Source organism: Nomascus leucogenys, chromosome 5, assembly GCF_006542625.1.
Source record: "Nomascus leucogenys isolate Asia chromosome 5, Asia_NLE_v1, whole genome shotgun sequence".
Taxonomy (NCBI): Eukaryota; Metazoa; Chordata; class Mammalia; order Primates; family Hylobatidae; genus Nomascus; species Nomascus leucogenys.
This window is the reverse complement of record NC_044385.1, coordinates 125,302,821-125,319,189: the sequence shown is the minus strand read 5'-3', so window position 1 is coordinate 125,319,189 and position 16,369 is coordinate 125,302,821. Positions and strand designations below refer to the sequence as shown.

Here is a 16,369-nt window from a genome sequence, read left to right as displayed (position 1 = left end):
GCTTGAACCTGGGAGGCAGAGGTTGTAGTGAGCTAAGATGGCACCACTGCACTCCAACCTGGGCAAGACTGAAATTATGTCTCAAAACAAAAATAAAATAAAGTAAAATAAAATAAAAAAGAGGCCAAAGCCATTGTTTCCAGCCAATGTAGATCCTTCGTGTTTCCTCATTTGAAGACGCCCATCTGCTCTCTGCTAACCCCCAGGCCCTCCTCTATTAGGGAGCTACAGACTCCAGGACAGGAGCTTCCTTGCCTTCGGTCCTCATTACAACCTTCATCTTCTCCTTCCTCTAGTTCCAGGGGACCGAATGAAGCATGCTTCCGGTTTCTGTGGTGCCCTGCTTCGTGTCTCCTGAGTGCACCCCATTCTGGACCTGGATCTTACGGTCTCTTCCCTGGCTCTCCCCTTCCCCACTGCCAAGTGCCCTGGTTGAGCCTGTGCCCCACCTCTGCTTTCTCACTGGTCCTTACATTTCCTCTGGAAGCCGCCACCACTCTGCCCTTGCCCTGGCCCTTCCCAGCAGTAGCACCGCCCCCACTCTGCCCTTGCCCTGGCCCTTCCCAGCAGTAGCGCCGCCCCCCGCCATCCTTGACACTCCCACGTCCCTGCCTGGGCTGCCCTCTCCTGATCCTCCTGCCACCTCTCCGCCTCTTCCTCCACTCCAGATGCCGAGTTCCTCAGGGTTCCATCCCCAGCCCTCCTCTCTCCTAATTCCCGGTCATCAATTTACTCCATTATCCCAAAAGCAGGACTTGTGATTTGACTCTCTAGTCCCTGCCTCTGTTCAGATTGATTTCCAATATCCAGTGACGACTTCCCCCAGCCCTTCTACCTGAACCCCAAGTCTATCCATGGCATTGTTACAATGTAGCTAGTGGGGTTGTTTCTCCATCATACAGGGCTGTATTGGCAGGTTATAAATTCACATGCTTCTGGCAATTTTTATCACATGTAAGATTTCAGTCTCAGAGCTGGAATCTTAGTCTAAGCTGTAAAGCCCATTTTGGTGTTCTTGGTCCACCCCTTTATAAAAACACTATTGGTTAGGGGAACTTGGAAGCGAAGAAAATACTCCTGATTCTCACAAATTAAGTATCAGGTAAACTCTCAGGTTAAGATAAAATCCTTAAGTCTATGGTTTTAGACACTTCCATTTCAACTTAACAATCGTAGGAACATAAACTCAGGGACTCACAGAATATTCTAAATGACACTGGAATGTGTTCACAATTTTGTACTCAATTTCCCTAACATCTCCACTTTTTTTTTTTTTTTTTTTTTTGAGACGGAGTCTTGCTCTGTCGCCCAGGCTGGAGTGCAGTGGCATGATCTCGGCTCACTGCAATCTCTGCCTCCTGGGTTCATGCCATTCTCCTGCCTCAGCCTCCCGAGTAGCTGGGACTACAGGCGGCCGCCACCAAGCCTGGCTAATTTTTTGTATTTTTAGTAGAGACAGGGTTTCACCGTGTTAGCCAGGACGGTCTCGATCTCCTGACCTTGTGATCCGCCTGCCTCGGCCTCCCAAAGTGCTGGGATTACAGGCGTGAGCCACCGCGCCTGGCCAGTATCTCCACCTTTCTAACCCAAACTCACCCTAGCTTTATGAATCAGAACTTCACAGACAGGCTTTCCTTAATGTCAGGGGCAGGGGGTCACTATGGACAATCTTCCCTTCTCATTTCACAATCTAGAATCTGCTCACCCGAAAATTAAGCCCAATCTGTTACCACGTGCACAAAATCAAAAGGCTAAACCTTTTCTAGACCTTAGGAAGCCCAGTCAAGTGGCTCACTGGTGCCCTCCTCTGGCTGGGATGGCTCCGCAGGTCTTCCTTGGGGGTGCCATCAGCCTGAAAAAAGAGTCCCAGTGTCTTGACAAGAGGTGTGGGAGCTCTCAGGTATTCAAACTTCTGTGGGGAATGTCTGTGTAGATGTTTTTGTGTCAATATTTTCAGGAAGCAAGAGTGGGTGAGCAACGCGAACCCAAGACAGAAAACATGGCCAAGCGTGAAAAGGCAGACGTGTGTGTGTGAGAGAGAGAGACTGTCCAGAGTGGTGATGGAGGGAGAGTGGCCTGGCAGTTGCATGACAAGGATGGAGAACCACGGGCTACCACTGCAAAGGTGAGGACTTGGCAGCTGTAAGGAACTGGGAAAGAGGCTGAAAGAACTAAAGAGAACAAACCAAGCCTGTAGTTGTCTCTCAGCTCTGCCACTATTTAGGTCCTCAATCCTCTACTCTCTAAACAACTGACATAGAGGGTCACTGAAGTTCCTGTGGGCAGGACAAAGTTCTCCAAAATACAATCTCATTCCAAAGGGAATCCTGATTAGCAAACACTCAAGAACAGGTGTGAATCGAGGCCTCCAATTAGCTACTTGCAAAGGGGCTATTTGCTGCCCCCCAGTCTCCAAGGGAGACCTTTGCCTCTGGTTTGGTTTTACTTGGATAGGTGCTGTTTGAAGGGGTGGCATGGAGGACGGGGTGTATTTTTGGTTGTTCTCTGCCTGTGCTCCTTTGCACGGGGAACACAGAGAGGGGATTTTGGTTTGCCTCGGAGGTCAGACCCACACGGCTTTGCTCAGCACTCTCAGGAGGTGTTGACTGCGGCCTGGTTAGGGAATGAAGTCAGGGACGTCTCCACCACCGTCAGCTGTTCCTTGCAACCCGAGATGGCGCAACTCAGATTCAAGGAGGGGCTTGTGCGTGGGACCAGCTGGGCTCCAAGAAAGTCACCTCGACCCCCCTTTCTGAGCAGCTAGTGGCCCCAGGCAGCCTCAGTGAGGCCGAGCTTCCAGGTTTGCATAGGTAATGCCACTGACCTGGGGTGTTCTGTGGGCAGTGCTACTTACAGGAACAAAAGCACTTCACTCACTTCAAACGAGCACCCAGTCTTCTGAAGAAAGATAAGCAGTGCGGAGGATTTGGTTGACTGGTAAATGCATAGCCTGGAACAAGGCTTTATTTGTACAAGTCTGATAGAAAAATACTGAAGAGTAAAACACATTAAAAATTTATTGTAAGTATCAACATCTAAATTTGCATCAATTTGATACATCGTTGCTCATTTTGCAGAACATAACAGTTGCACATTGCAAGAGTCAACTTGCTTCGGGTCTTTTCATGCCCATGGCGGTTCACCCCTGCCTTCCCTCTCCCCGACCTGCATCCTGTCCTCCACAGTCTGCCCTGCCTCCTGCCGCCACAGGTTGAAGACCCAAGCCCTGAGGAGAACCTGCTGCCAGGGGGCTGGCTGGCTGGCTGCGAGCCAGGAGAGCCAGGCAGTTAGCCCTGCCACAGGGAGGGGCAGGCAAGGGATCGTTTCTCTTCTTCCTGGGCTGAGCCCGTGCCAGGCCAGCCACAGAGTGCCCTAGCCAGCCCATGTGGCTCCAGAAAGCCTGCTGTTCTTCTCCATCCCATTTCACCCGCAGCCTAGTGGCTAACTCTGGATACTCTGAGCAAAACTAACCCAAGTTTCATGGAGAACTCCAGAACCTTGAACCAGTGCATGGTTATCACCATTCTTTGTTACTAGACGTAGGAGAAGGTACTGCAGAGTCCTCTGGCCTGGAACAGCTCGGGGAAAGATTCAGCTCCCCGTTTATCCCTCACTCCCAGGAGATTCGAAAACAAGTTTGAGAGAAAAAATAGTAACTAAAAAAGTCCATGAAGAAGGATCTGACATGTCCTTTGTGAAATAACATTACCCTCTCCCCATCACGACACAGGAGATGACACGTTACAGTAAGAGGGTTACAGCAATTCCCCATCTGGAGTGCCATTCAACTGCCTGCAGAAATCTTCCATTTTAATGCATTTTAAACACATTCAAAACGAGTGACGACTCTCCAACCTAGGGAAAATGCCCAATAAAAAATATAGATAGAAAACACATGCTAATGTAATGGCAAACTTATCTCCACACTAAAACGGCAACAGTCTTGTGGTTGAGGGCAGGGGTGCGGTGGAACCTCCCTCTTCCCACAAGAACATCAGCACCAGAGGTGCTTGGTCCCCGGGCTGATCTGATGGTGGGGACCACGCACTGTCACTCGGCTGCCGGTCCGGTCCCAGTGTTGGCCTTGGGACTATCAGTGCTGCAGCAGGAAGTTGGTGGCGACATTGAGGTCATTGTTTGAAGCTCTCAGGGCTTCCAAAGCATCACCTCTGGAAAATCCCATCTCCATGAGCCGGGCGACCTGCAGGCAGAGAAAACGCAGAAACCTGAGGGCGCTGACGACACTGCTGCTTATCCCCGGGCCCTAAATGTTCTTCATGTGAGCCTTGTGGCAAAGGTCAAAACTGTTTACAAAAAAACCAATTTTCATTTCAATATGGAATCTGATACTTAAAAGTTATACCAGGTACAAATTTTTCCATGTTCACTATGTGTAGCCAATATATATGCATTATCGCACATAACCCTCATTCTACAGACAAGGACATAGGGCTTCTGAGGGTAAAGTGGCCTACTGGGACCAGGCCTCGGGAGCAGGTCGGCATGAGCTGCCCAGGCTCACTGCCAGGCCACACGCCTCAGCGTCAAGTTTGATTCCCTATGGTGGTGACCCACGCTCAGCCCTGGCATCACACCCCTGGCGTCACTGCCACGCTCAGCCCTGGCATCACACCCCTGGCATCACTGCCAAGAACTGTCTGCCTTTGGGTGCTCGGACTACTTTGACAGCTGTCCCGCTTGCAGCCTGGGGCTTACGCAGGCAGCAAGTGGGGCTGAGCCTGGGGCAGCGACCGAGGAAGGAGGTAGTGAAAGCCACCAGAAGCAGGGAGGAGCAGGCGTGCATTGTTTTTGACCACAAATCCTGATTCTGTGAATATGGAGATTTCCTGTACTTTTCTTTACAGGCAGTCTCCAGTATTGAAATTGGCAGGGTTACTAAAGCTTATCTGCAACCTTTTTTCCCAATCAAGAATATATTACAAAAATATTCATGGCCCCAGATTGCCACAGGAATACATTTTTTTTACTTATATTAAAACAAACTGCACTTGCAATAACACCTCGTAAAAGTCAACAGTCTTGTACATGTTGAGTTTTTCAGCCACTTGCGCATTAAAGAGGCTTTTGTGGGTTCACCTGAGGACTTAGTCAGAGTTTCCAATTTTTCTTTCCGAAAGAGAGCGAGCTACTTGGTGCTACATGGTGGAAAGAGAAGGGGCCCAGTATTGCCACCCCTTCCTCTGCTCAGGGGACTCAGGGGGTGTGAGTGGAGACTATGGCATGGGGTGGCTGGAGGAGGGGCCGGGCATGGGCCTGGGCATGTGGCTCCAGAAAGCCTGCTGTTCTTCCTCTCCAACCCATTTCACCCGCAGCCTAGTGGCTAACTCTTGATATTGAGCAAAATTAACCCAAGGACTCAGCAAGGTGAGGAAGAAAAGTGCAGAGAGGAGAGAGGCAGGTGGGGGAGGGAACCCCCCAGTGACCACCCAGGCCCAGACACCCAGACCCCTCCTCACCCAAAGGCCTTAGGGAAGAGTTGAAGGCAAACAGCGACAAGCAGTGGACTCTGCTCAGAAGCTGGAGTCCAGCCAGGGCTTTTCCAAACGGAGGGTGCCGCCCATGTCATGGGACCACTCTGTGGGTGAGGACTAGGCTTACAAATGCACACAGTGAGTGCGCTCCCCCCTGGAACGTTGCTTTCAACCCTTAGCACAGGGACTGACGCAGAGCCCTGGCTAGGAAGCCAAGAAGGGCTGCCAGGTGTCTTCTAAACGCCTTGCGGTGGGGAGGGCTGTCCTGGGGCAGCAAGATGCCCAGCACCTGGGACACTATGGTGCCCTCAGATGACTCATGCTCAGCTGCCCAGGGCTGGTGGACAGCATACAGCGAAGGCAGAAACCTAGTTTGTTTTCCCACCAGAGGAGAGAGTGTCGTAGATAAAAAAAAAAAAAAAACAGTAAATAACAAAACTAGAATCGAAAAGAATTCATTTTGGTTGGCTGGAAAATGATCAGATGGAATTTAACAGAGATATGTACAGTCCTAGACTTAAAAGGTCAGGTAGGATTTGAGAGACCTGACTCGAGAGCATTTTATGTGAAAATTCCTGAGTGTTTTCAGCAGGCCCAGCTTAACTGGCCACACCAGTGATGCAGCTCCTTACACAAGTGTGCACAGGCACACACACATATATGCACACTACTAATGCATCATATGCACATCAGCTGTGGCTGAGTGCCCTGGCCTCGCTGCCAGGTGGCTGAGAATGCTGCCACCCTGGTGTTCTGCCTCTCACGAGCTGCCATCCACACAACGCCACAGCTCTTGATTTTGCCCTTTGAAGTCACCGAGAACAACCCTATTCTCTTTTCCTACATAAAGCACTTTGCGGGTGTGACAGCCCTCTCCTTCCTCCCTCGACCCACTGGCTTTTCTCGGCCCCCACCCAGGCCTGTGGGCACTGTGGCTTGTTCTGCCGTGTTGCTGTCCCTGCCCTCTGCCCTGAATCTGCTGACTCCTCTTCCCCTGGTGGGTCTTGGGTCCCCTGCCTTTTCCCATGTCTCCCAGACTAGAAGGCCCCCAGAGCGAAGTCCTCATTGCCCCACTGCCTTCTGTCCTGGGCTCCCTGCAGCTGTGTCTGTGGGGTGATAGCTTCTCCCTACCGCTGTGAACTCCCAGTATGAGGGCTGTGGCTGCCTTTGCTCATTCCTGTGTTTCAGGATCCAGTTCCTTTCAGCCCATCCCCTCCCATCTGTGCACACCATCTCAGAACACTGTGCCCAGAACTGAGTGTGACACCACGGGCGTGGTCTCACCAGGGCAACGAGCAGTGAGGCCGCTGCCCTCCAATAGTCTGGGCCCTTAGCTTCAATGAGAGCAGAGGAATGCATTAGTAGTGTGCATATGTGTGTGTGTGCCTGTGCACGCTCTTGTGTAAGGAGCTGCATCACTGGTGTGGCCAGTTAAGCTGGGCCTGCTGAAAACACTCAGGAATTTTCACATAAAATGTTCTCGAGTCAGGTCTCTCAAATCCTACCTGACCTTTTAAGTCTAGGACTGTACATATCTCTGTTAAATTCCATCTGATCATTTTCCAGCCAACCAAAATGAATTCTTTTCAATTCTTGTTTTGTTATCTACTGTTAATCATCTCCCTCAAACTTGTATCATGCCTAAATTTGATTAGTAAACCTCTACAACTTCGTTCAAGTTATTATTATGAAAACGCCAAACAGGTCAGGTCAAAGAGCCCAGAACTCTGTGTTCAAGGGGTTAATCAACATTTTTTAACCAGTTTCAAACCCACTTTATTGCACTATCATTATCCATTCTGCATGTCACTAACATCTTTCATAAGCTGATGAGATGCTGTCAAAGGTCTTGGTGATATCTTGCCAACAGGATTGGTTTGGTGTCCTAGACCACAGCTGTCTTTTCAACGTTCACAAATCATCTATTTGATAATAATCTGTTTAGGCTTTTGCCAGACGTGAAACTTCAATTCTGCCACTCGGTTCTCAGAATTCACACTTTCCTTTTCCTCAGGAACATTTCCAAGCTAAGTGTTCCTCCTCCCTGTGCTTTCTCAAGCCTCCATCAGGTTGTGCAGGGAGAGGGGCTGGAGGACTCAGGTTGGGTACGTGTCATGTGGAAGGAAAACTCTCTGATCAAGGTGGTCTTTCCAATCTTGGGTGGAAATAACCTGTATGATGTTTCCTCCAGTTACTTCCAGTTAAGGACCACTGTCATTGGTGGAGATAACTCAGGCCAAACGGCAGCTGGCCTGCCTTCCTTCCACCTATTATCCACCACCATGATGCCATGGCCCCCAAACAACTTGGCCACTCTTAATGACGTTTATTTAAATGGCTTGGGAAAGCTACCTTTACCACTACCTGTGGTATTTCAAGCACAGCTGAGGACTGGCTGCTTCTTTGCACCCAGCCAGCAAAAACAAATCCATTTGCTGTCCACACTCAGCAATTTGGAGATTTGGCAAATCACGATTCATAATCTGGAGTGATGAAGTGTGACTTTAGGCCACAGCTCCACCTGTCACTTGAGCTCTCCCTCCACTGATGATACATTTGGTTTTAAATCCAGAGGATGCTGATAATGGGCTGGCTACACATAGGTCACCAACACAGGGCAGCAGCACGGACAGCATGCAGGCCCTGCCCTGCAGAGGGAAGAACCCCTTAGGTCTGGGATGGCTGGGCTGGGTTGTAAGTCATGGAGGTGACATCCTAGAGTAAGAACGCAAGCTTTCTATGTACATGAGACTTCCTTCTGAGTTCATTCTCTCAGACATGAATGACATGTGCCGTGGTGCTGGTTTTGACAACTAAGACTGGCTTTTCACAGGTCTTGGCAGAAGAGTGTGTCTGCTGTCACAAGCTTGCAGCAAGCTCGCTCTTCATCCTCTGAGGGGCAGATCATGCCCCTTTAGCCAAAGCTGGCTTCAGAGCTTTAAGCAATTTTTATGGGTGAGAAGACAAGTGTGATAGGAGAACTTTCATTGCCCACTGACCTGGTATTTTTCACCAGATTAAAAACAATTGCTAAGTAGCAATAACGTTAGCACAGTTCTTTAAAAGGAATAAACAATTACACTAAGAAAGGGTACCTGAAGGTTTCCCATAATGTCCAAAACTAAACATCCATGGCAAAGTGAAACTGCGTGCTTGGGCTTGGGTATGCGATGACAACCAGCCAGCAAGGATGAGAAGGGTCAGGGGATAGGTGTTCCGATGGGTGCTTACCCAATACTCCCCAGTGGAGGGGTGCGGTGCAGTGCTCACAGCCCTGCAAGTTAGCCTAGTGGCCCCTGCTGTCCTTTCTTTATGTAGTTTCAGTGGTTCACCATATAGACAGTAAGAACTGGAGCAAAAACTAGCAGCACAGAGAACAGTTGTCTGTAGGGCTCTTTGGTGGACACTAACAGTTACTGCTGTGGCTCTCACTATTCATCTGCTCAGAGAAGCCCAGCACACCCAATCCCCACACATCTCATTACGGTCTCTCCTGGGAAAGCTTATTTGGCATGTGAAGCATCAACTCCTGTGCTCAAATTATAGTAAGACGAAATTGAGGAGTGTGCAGACGTGCAGTCAGGTAAGCAAAACACACATTAAGCATTCCTAATCTGAAAATTCAAAATCGAAAATGCTCCAGAATTTGAAACTTTTTGAGTACCAACATGGCAGTACAAATGGAAAGTTCCGCACCTGACCTCATGTGATGGGCTGCAGTCAAAATGCAGGCCACAACATGTAGTTTATTCAGTGTCTCCAAGGGAAAAGAGACACTTCTCACCCTCCTTCAGCTGTGATGTGCCTTTTCTGCACATGCCCCGATTCCCCCATGCAAGCACATGCCAGTGGGCAGGTTCACCACAATGCCCTGCATGGGGCCAAAACCCACGTGCATCACTCACTGTGTTTTTTTGCTTACTGTCTGCTCTGTGTTATAAAAATGTTGTTAAAATATCTAAAAGGCCTGCAGATACCCTTCTGGGTAACAGTGACAAGGAAAAGATTTATGTTTATCTATAGCATAGAAAGTCAAGCTGTTGGAGAAAGTGGAGAGCAGCGTAAGTGTGAAACGTCTTCCAGGAGAGTACGGTGTTGGAGTGACCATCATATAAGACCTGAAGAAACAGAAGGATAAACTGTTGAAGTTCTGTGCTAAAAGTGATGAACAGAAATTAATGAAAAATAGAGAAACACTGCATAAAGCTAAAAATGAAGATCCTGATCATGTACTGAGGATGGATCCCTTGGTGTTGCAGTGAGCACCTGCCACTTAATGCTATGTGGGTCAGGAAACAAGCAAGGATCTATCAGGATGAACTGAAAATGAAAGGGAACTATGAATATTCAACATGTTGGCTGCAGAAATTTAAGAAAAAACATGAAACTAAATTTTTTAATGTGGTGATAAAGCATCATGAAGCAGCAAAGAAATTCATTGGTGAGTTTGCCGAGGTCATTGCTGACAAAAATCTGATGCCAGAACAAGTCTATAATGCTGATGGAACATCACTGTTTTGGTTTTATTGCTCCAGAAAGACACAACTACAGCTGATGAGACAGCCCCTCGAGGAACTGAGGACATCAAGGGCAGAACAACTTTGCTGGGATATGCTAATGCAGCAGGCGTGCATAAGCATAAACTTGCATGACACGCAAAAGTTTGTGTCCTTGCTGTTTTCAAGGAGTGAACTTCTTACCAGACCATTATTATGCAACAAAAAGGCATGTTTAACTAGGGATATCTTTTCTGATTGGTCTCCCAAACATTTTGGACCTGCGGCTTGTGCTCACTGCAGGGAAGCTGGGCTGGATGATGACTGAAATATTTTGTTATTCCTTGACAACTTTTCTGTTCATCCTCCAGCTGAAATGCTCATCAAAAATAATGTTTATGCCATGTACTTTTCCTCAAATGTGACTTCATTAATTCAGCCATGTGGCCAAGGTATTCTTAGATCAATGAAGGAAAAATATAAAAGTGCCTCTTGAACAACATGCTAGCGGCAATGAATGGGTACGGAAGATTTTCAACAGGCATTTAGCATGAAGGATGCCACACATGCTGTTGCCAATGCATGGAACACAGTGACTGAAAACACAGCGATGCAAGCCTGGCACAACCTCTGGCCTGTGCTATGTTCAGTGATGACGACGAACAAGGTGGTGACTTTGAAGGATTCCACATGTCAGGTGAGGACAAAATGATGCCTGGCCTCCTAACAGGTAAAAAATATACCTTCGGAGTCTGTCAGTAAGCCGGAAGAAGTGGATATTGAAGTTTTTATTTTTTATTTTATTTTTGAGACAGAATCTCGCTCAGTCACCCAGGTTGGAGTGCAGTGGCGTGATCTCGGCTCACTGCAACCTCCACCTCTTGGGTTCAAGCCATTCTCCTGCCTCAGCCTCCCAAGTAGCTGGGACTACAGGCATGTGCCACCATGCCCAGCTAATTTTTGTGTTTTTAGTAGAGATGGGGTTTCACTACGTTGGCCAGGCTGGTCTCGAACTCCTGACCTCAAGTGATCTGCCCACCTCGGCCTCCCAACTTGCTGGAATTACAGGCGTGAGCCACTGAGCCTAGCCAGATATTGAAGTTTTTAACATCGATAAGGGGGCTCCAGCTGTTCATTAATTGACCCATGGTGAAATAGCTGAGATGGTTCTGAGTCAAGGTGACTGTGACAGCAGTGATGATGGAGATGATGTTAACACTGCAGAAAAAGTATCTACAGGTGACATGGAGAAAACGTGTGATAGGCTTACTGAAGGACTACAGCAGCATGCATTTTGGATAAGGGATACTCAACTTGCAGGGACAGAAAATCAGGTTCATGCTTCCATGAAATAAAAATGCAGGGGAGACTGCATGCTGTCTTAGGTCTGACTCCAGCGCAGGGTGGCAGGGAGACCCGAGCTCTGGAGTTGGCCCCGTGTGACCACATGCAGGGGACCAGGCTCTGGCTCTGTTTCCTCGCAGTTTGGGAGATGAGAGGGATGTATGTGAGAAGCCCAGAACAGTGACAGGCACATGACAAGCGCTCCATAAACACGACCAGTGCTCAATAAACATGACCTCTCAGGACCACTATTCTCCTATGGAGGGCAGCGGGGCTAGGTGTGTGGTGGGCCCTAATGAAGTCAGAAAGACAGGAGCAATCTTTTTAAATGGTGAGCATAACATTCTAACAAAAAGCCTGTGTTGTTCTAAAATACACTTTATGTATTTATAAAGTTTAGCAAATACACAACTCTGATGACTGTATAAATAATGGTATTTATAGATGGTCAGCCCATCTCTCTCCCTATCGAAAGCACCGTATTTTAGCCACAACACACATTAACTCACACTGAAACCCTGAACTACTTCATTTTCTCTGCAGGCTGCTTCCTGTCTTTGTAGTCCAGCTACTGGGATGAGAAGCATCAGAACTCACCACGAGCACCTGATCTGATCTAACATCCACAGGAAGAGAAAGTTTCAGTGTAAAATCTCCTGATGTCAAGTTGTTAAAGTACAGGAATGAATGTTTACAGACGGTCTCCTCTGCTCTAAGGACTGGCACTAGGTACTTGTATGAGTTGGGTACTGGGTTAGGACCTTGCATTGGATGTGGTCTCCCTCATAGACAGTGAGCTCCCTGAGGGCTGGCACCAGGCCTGGCTTGCTTCCCCCCAACACAGAGCCTGACACACCCGGTGCCCAGCACCGGTTAGAGAAGGATGAACGTGAAGATCAAAAGTGACCAATAAACATGTGGAGGACAAAATGAGAATGCTGGTAGGACACTGAGACTCTGGAAAAGACTGTGCTAGGACAGACACGTGTCCTGGCGTGAGTGGAGGCAATGGCGAGGCAATGGCAAGGCAAGGCGAGGCACAGCGCCGCATGCTGCAACTTCATCAGCATTGGCTTGATGGGCTTGCGGTCATTCATTGGTCTGGAAAATTTTAAAAATGTCTCAAAGAAATTTTCTAAAAAGGTGTTCTTTCAACATTCCCTCTCCATCTCAGAGCACAATCAGTACCTTCCTCCTGCTCAGGCATCACAAGAAGTTTCTGCCTAAAAATCCTCACCACAAAATATCAGATTAGAGTGCAGCTTGGTTTCTAGCCCCCAAATCGAAATGATTCCTTCCTCTAATTTCATTGAGAAGCCAGCTCTAGTTGGGTTCACCTCCAGCGTGCTATGCTTTCCTGTCTTCCACATCTACTTATTTCTTATTTCTAGACACTAACATTCCCCAAATGTAACATCCAGAGCCTGCTTTCTGTAACAGGAAACCTGACTTCCAGAGGTCAGAAGCAGAGATGAGGACACCAAGGGGCGGCTGGTGCTGTGGCAACGGCAAACTCCAGCTCTGCCCTCACGGGGATGAAGACCCACTCTGGAGGTGTCCAGGGTGCCCCACCAGAGCTCCCACAGGGATGAAGACCCTCTTGGAGGTGTCTAGGGTGCCCCAGTGGAGGAAGGCATGACTCCATCAGTTGCCTTTCATCACGAGCTCCTGAACCACAGGTGTCAGCAGCCCTCCACCAGCCCTGGTGTGACACTTCCACATGGCTGGCTGACCAAGGCAGGGGAGCATGACAGAAATAGGCGTTGCCACAAGAGCACTGTCACCGTCACCTGACAATGTTCCAAAGGAGAGCAAGATGGAATACATTCCCCTATAATGTGCTTTTCAGAGAACTCACTGAATGAGGAAAACACCCTAGAGATGGAAATAAATCTGTACCAGTTTCTCTTTCCTTATTTTTTATTTTTAAACATCTATGATTGGGATGTGTGTCCCTACTACCTCAAGATAATTCTCATTTAAGAAAATGCCAGCCTGGGCGACCCTTGTCTCTACAAAAAAAAAAAAAAAAATTAGCTGGGCATGGTGGCATGTGCCTGTAGTCCCAGCTACTCAGGAGGCGGAGTTGGGAGGATGGCTTGAACCCAGGAGGTCGAGGTTGCAGTGAGCCATGACAGCACCACTGCACTCCAGCTTGGGATACAGAGCAAGACCATGTCTCAAAAAAAAAAGGGGGGGGAAAAGGAAAAGAGAAAAGAAAATAAATGAAATCCCACTTTGGTATTTTACTTGCAATTCAACTCCTGTTTGACATAATTAAAATGGGACATTCATTCCAGTGAGATTTCTAGCAACTCCCCTCACTGAAAGACTCCTCTTGGTTTATTCAGACTGGAGTGTGGTTTTCTTTAACTTCCCTTTTAGCTAAGCACGTCAAAAACAAACTTTTTTTGGGGGGGGGTTTTTACTTCCCATATTCTGACGCTTGCAGAAAGCGATGCCCACCTGAAGACGGCCCCCACCCGATCCTGAGCTCACACTGGGTGCAGGGTAGCATGCACACCCTGTTGGGGGAGCCCAGATGTGCTGGGCCTGCCTCACCCACTGCTGTCATAGCAACTGGCACCGGTTACCTGTTGGCACCAGCTGCCCACCCCCATGCCAACGCATGGCCGATCCTTGCAAGGCAGTGCAGCCCCCACCCCCTCTCCCCATCTGGCCACTCTCTTCCTTGGGAGAACTCTAGATCCCCCGCTCCTTTCACATCTGTTGGCTGAACTCAGGTTTCTGGTTATTACATACCCCTGCCAGGGCTCTGGGACGCTCTGAGACCAAGTGTGTCTAGAGCCTCATCAGAATCTTGTATGGAGCAGGTCTTTAGTTAAGGCTGGCCGAGCTCCTTTGTGTACCTCTCTCAGAGCACCCAGCAGAATGAGACACCCCACCAAAGTTGGTTACTATTTGAGTACCATCTAGTATTTCATTCACATCTAACTTTGGGATCTTGTTAGAAAACATATTTCCAATCTACTAGAGCAAGCAATGGAAAAACCTGGCATAATACCACTCTCTAGCACTTTTTTTTATGTGAAAATAAGAATTCTGAAAGGGAAGCTTAATGGCCACACCTTCGTGTTCAACCCTTCTCCGACCGATGCTGGGGCACCTGTGTGTATCAGGCTTTTCATAGGCTAGGAAACAAGGCAGACCTGGCCCCAGCCCTCAGGGAGCTCGCTGTCCACAGGGAGACCAGACGCCATGGGAGGCTAACCCAATACCCAATGTGCTGCCATGCTTGGCTCCTCAGAGCAGAAGCACGAGGTGTCTCAAAACCAATAAATATTAGACCCCCTGCTTTCAGAAGCTGTGCATTTTAGGAGTTTAGGTGGGTTTTCTGGAGACAGTGGTAAGGATTCCTGAGATGAGAAGAGAGGAGACAGCCTCATTAAGATTTAGATTCTCTAATACTAAATACATTTTGCTATTTATCAGCTAAGAGTGAAAGCACTTTGTGGGTTTAAAGCCATTCTCTCTACTTGGGCTAATGGATATCTCAGAGACATAAACAGAATCCACACGACGTGTCATGTGAATTGAACAAAAATTATGGGACGCCATTGTTTAGGGCTCCAACAAACCAGAATACCAAACTAAATGGAGTCACTCATGCTAAATGCCACATAATCAAATTGAAACTTTAAGGAAGCAGATAGATCCCAAAACAAGAAGACCTGCTTTTTCTAAAAATAGGAGATCCCAGACTACACGAGTCAGCATAATAAGGAACTCCCCTCTGCTTTAACCCTTAAAAAAAAAGCAACCTGAAGTAATTCAATGTTAACCTATCAGTTATTTTTCTATTGTTCTGTTTCCTTCTTACAAAACGCACTGTTCCAGTACTGCCTGGCGGGAGCTCACGTTTTGTTTTGTAGAATGGAGGCTGCACTAATTTGTAAGTTGCAAATAAAAGCCAAATAGATCTGTCACTAAATTTGCTGTAATTCTGTCATTTGACATGCGTTATAAATGTATTATTAATATTAATGCACCAAATGGTAACATCTCTTGTCTGGGCAGTTGCACCATGTTTCCTGGGCATGGATAGAGAAAATTATAAGATTACAGCCTGCCCCCTCCTCTGTGTCTAGTCCATCCTCTTAGGAAACCCAATGATGGTGTTTCTTGTGTAAGATCCCGCATGGTTCCTTGGTGTCTAGAGTATAACCACATGCCACACATCAGACCTTGGCGAGCCTGTCTGGCCTCCTTCCTGTCCAGCTTCTAGAATCCCAAGCAGTGCCCCGGCCCGCCAGTCCCCTCCACTCCAGCCCACCCATCCGTGGCTCCCCACCTCCCATGTACTTGTCCTCAGGCCCCTCCTCTGCAACACCACTGCCCTGACGGCCTTTCTCGGCCTCAGCAGCACCTGAACACTTCCACATGCTCTTTTGTCCACCTGTTCCCCTGCCCTGGGCTCACAGCTCCTCAGGGCAGGACATTCCGCCTTATCCATCTCAGTGTCTTCAGAACTCAGCACAGTGCTTAGCCCTGGTGCAGAGCAGACAGCTGGTCACTGTCGGCTAAAGGAAGGAAAGACATGAATCGGAGAGAGGGAGCTGAAATTTGCTCATCTTCCTTTTGTTAAGTCCCAGCTTTGGCTTAGTCTTATTTAACTTTCTTGTCTGATTTTACCTAACAGTCATTTTCTAAGCTTTGGGAAGGTTCAGAAGAGATACACTTGATGAGTTTTTTCCCCTTTGGTTTTAAAAAAATCAGAAGCAAATATGAGAAAAATTTAATCATTTGTTAATTTTGAGTATGGGTTGTAGTAGTATAAAGATACCTGTTTTTTTAAAAAAAAAATAAAAAAGAGAGAGATGGAATAATGGATATACTTCTTCTTCTTATTATTATTATTATTTTGAGACACAGTCTTGGTCTGTCACCCAGGCTGGAGTGCAGTGGTGCGACCTCAGCTTACTGCAAGCTCTGCCTCTCGGGTTCATGCCATTCTCCTGTCTCAGCCTCCCGAGTAGCTGGGACTACAGGCGCCCATCACCACGCCCGGCTAATTTT

General features: G+C 47.9%; 1 protein-coding gene across 2 annotated transcripts in view; it reads right to left on the bottom strand.

The window, feature by feature from the left end:
* Window positions 1–2,999: 2,999 nt before the first annotated feature.
* The window catches only part of UBAC2 (UBA domain containing 2), a 182,146-nt gene continuing 168,776 nt past the window's right edge, over window positions 3,000–16,369 (bottom strand). For both annotated transcript variants that reach the window (XM_030813624.1, XM_030813626.1), the window contains one exon: window positions 3,000–4,201. In XM_030813624.1, coding sequence (XP_030669484.1) covers window positions 4,094–4,201 — 108 coding nt within the window. In that variant the 3' untranslated portion in view covers window positions 3,000–4,093. The remainder of the gene's footprint in view (window positions 4,202–16,369) is intronic.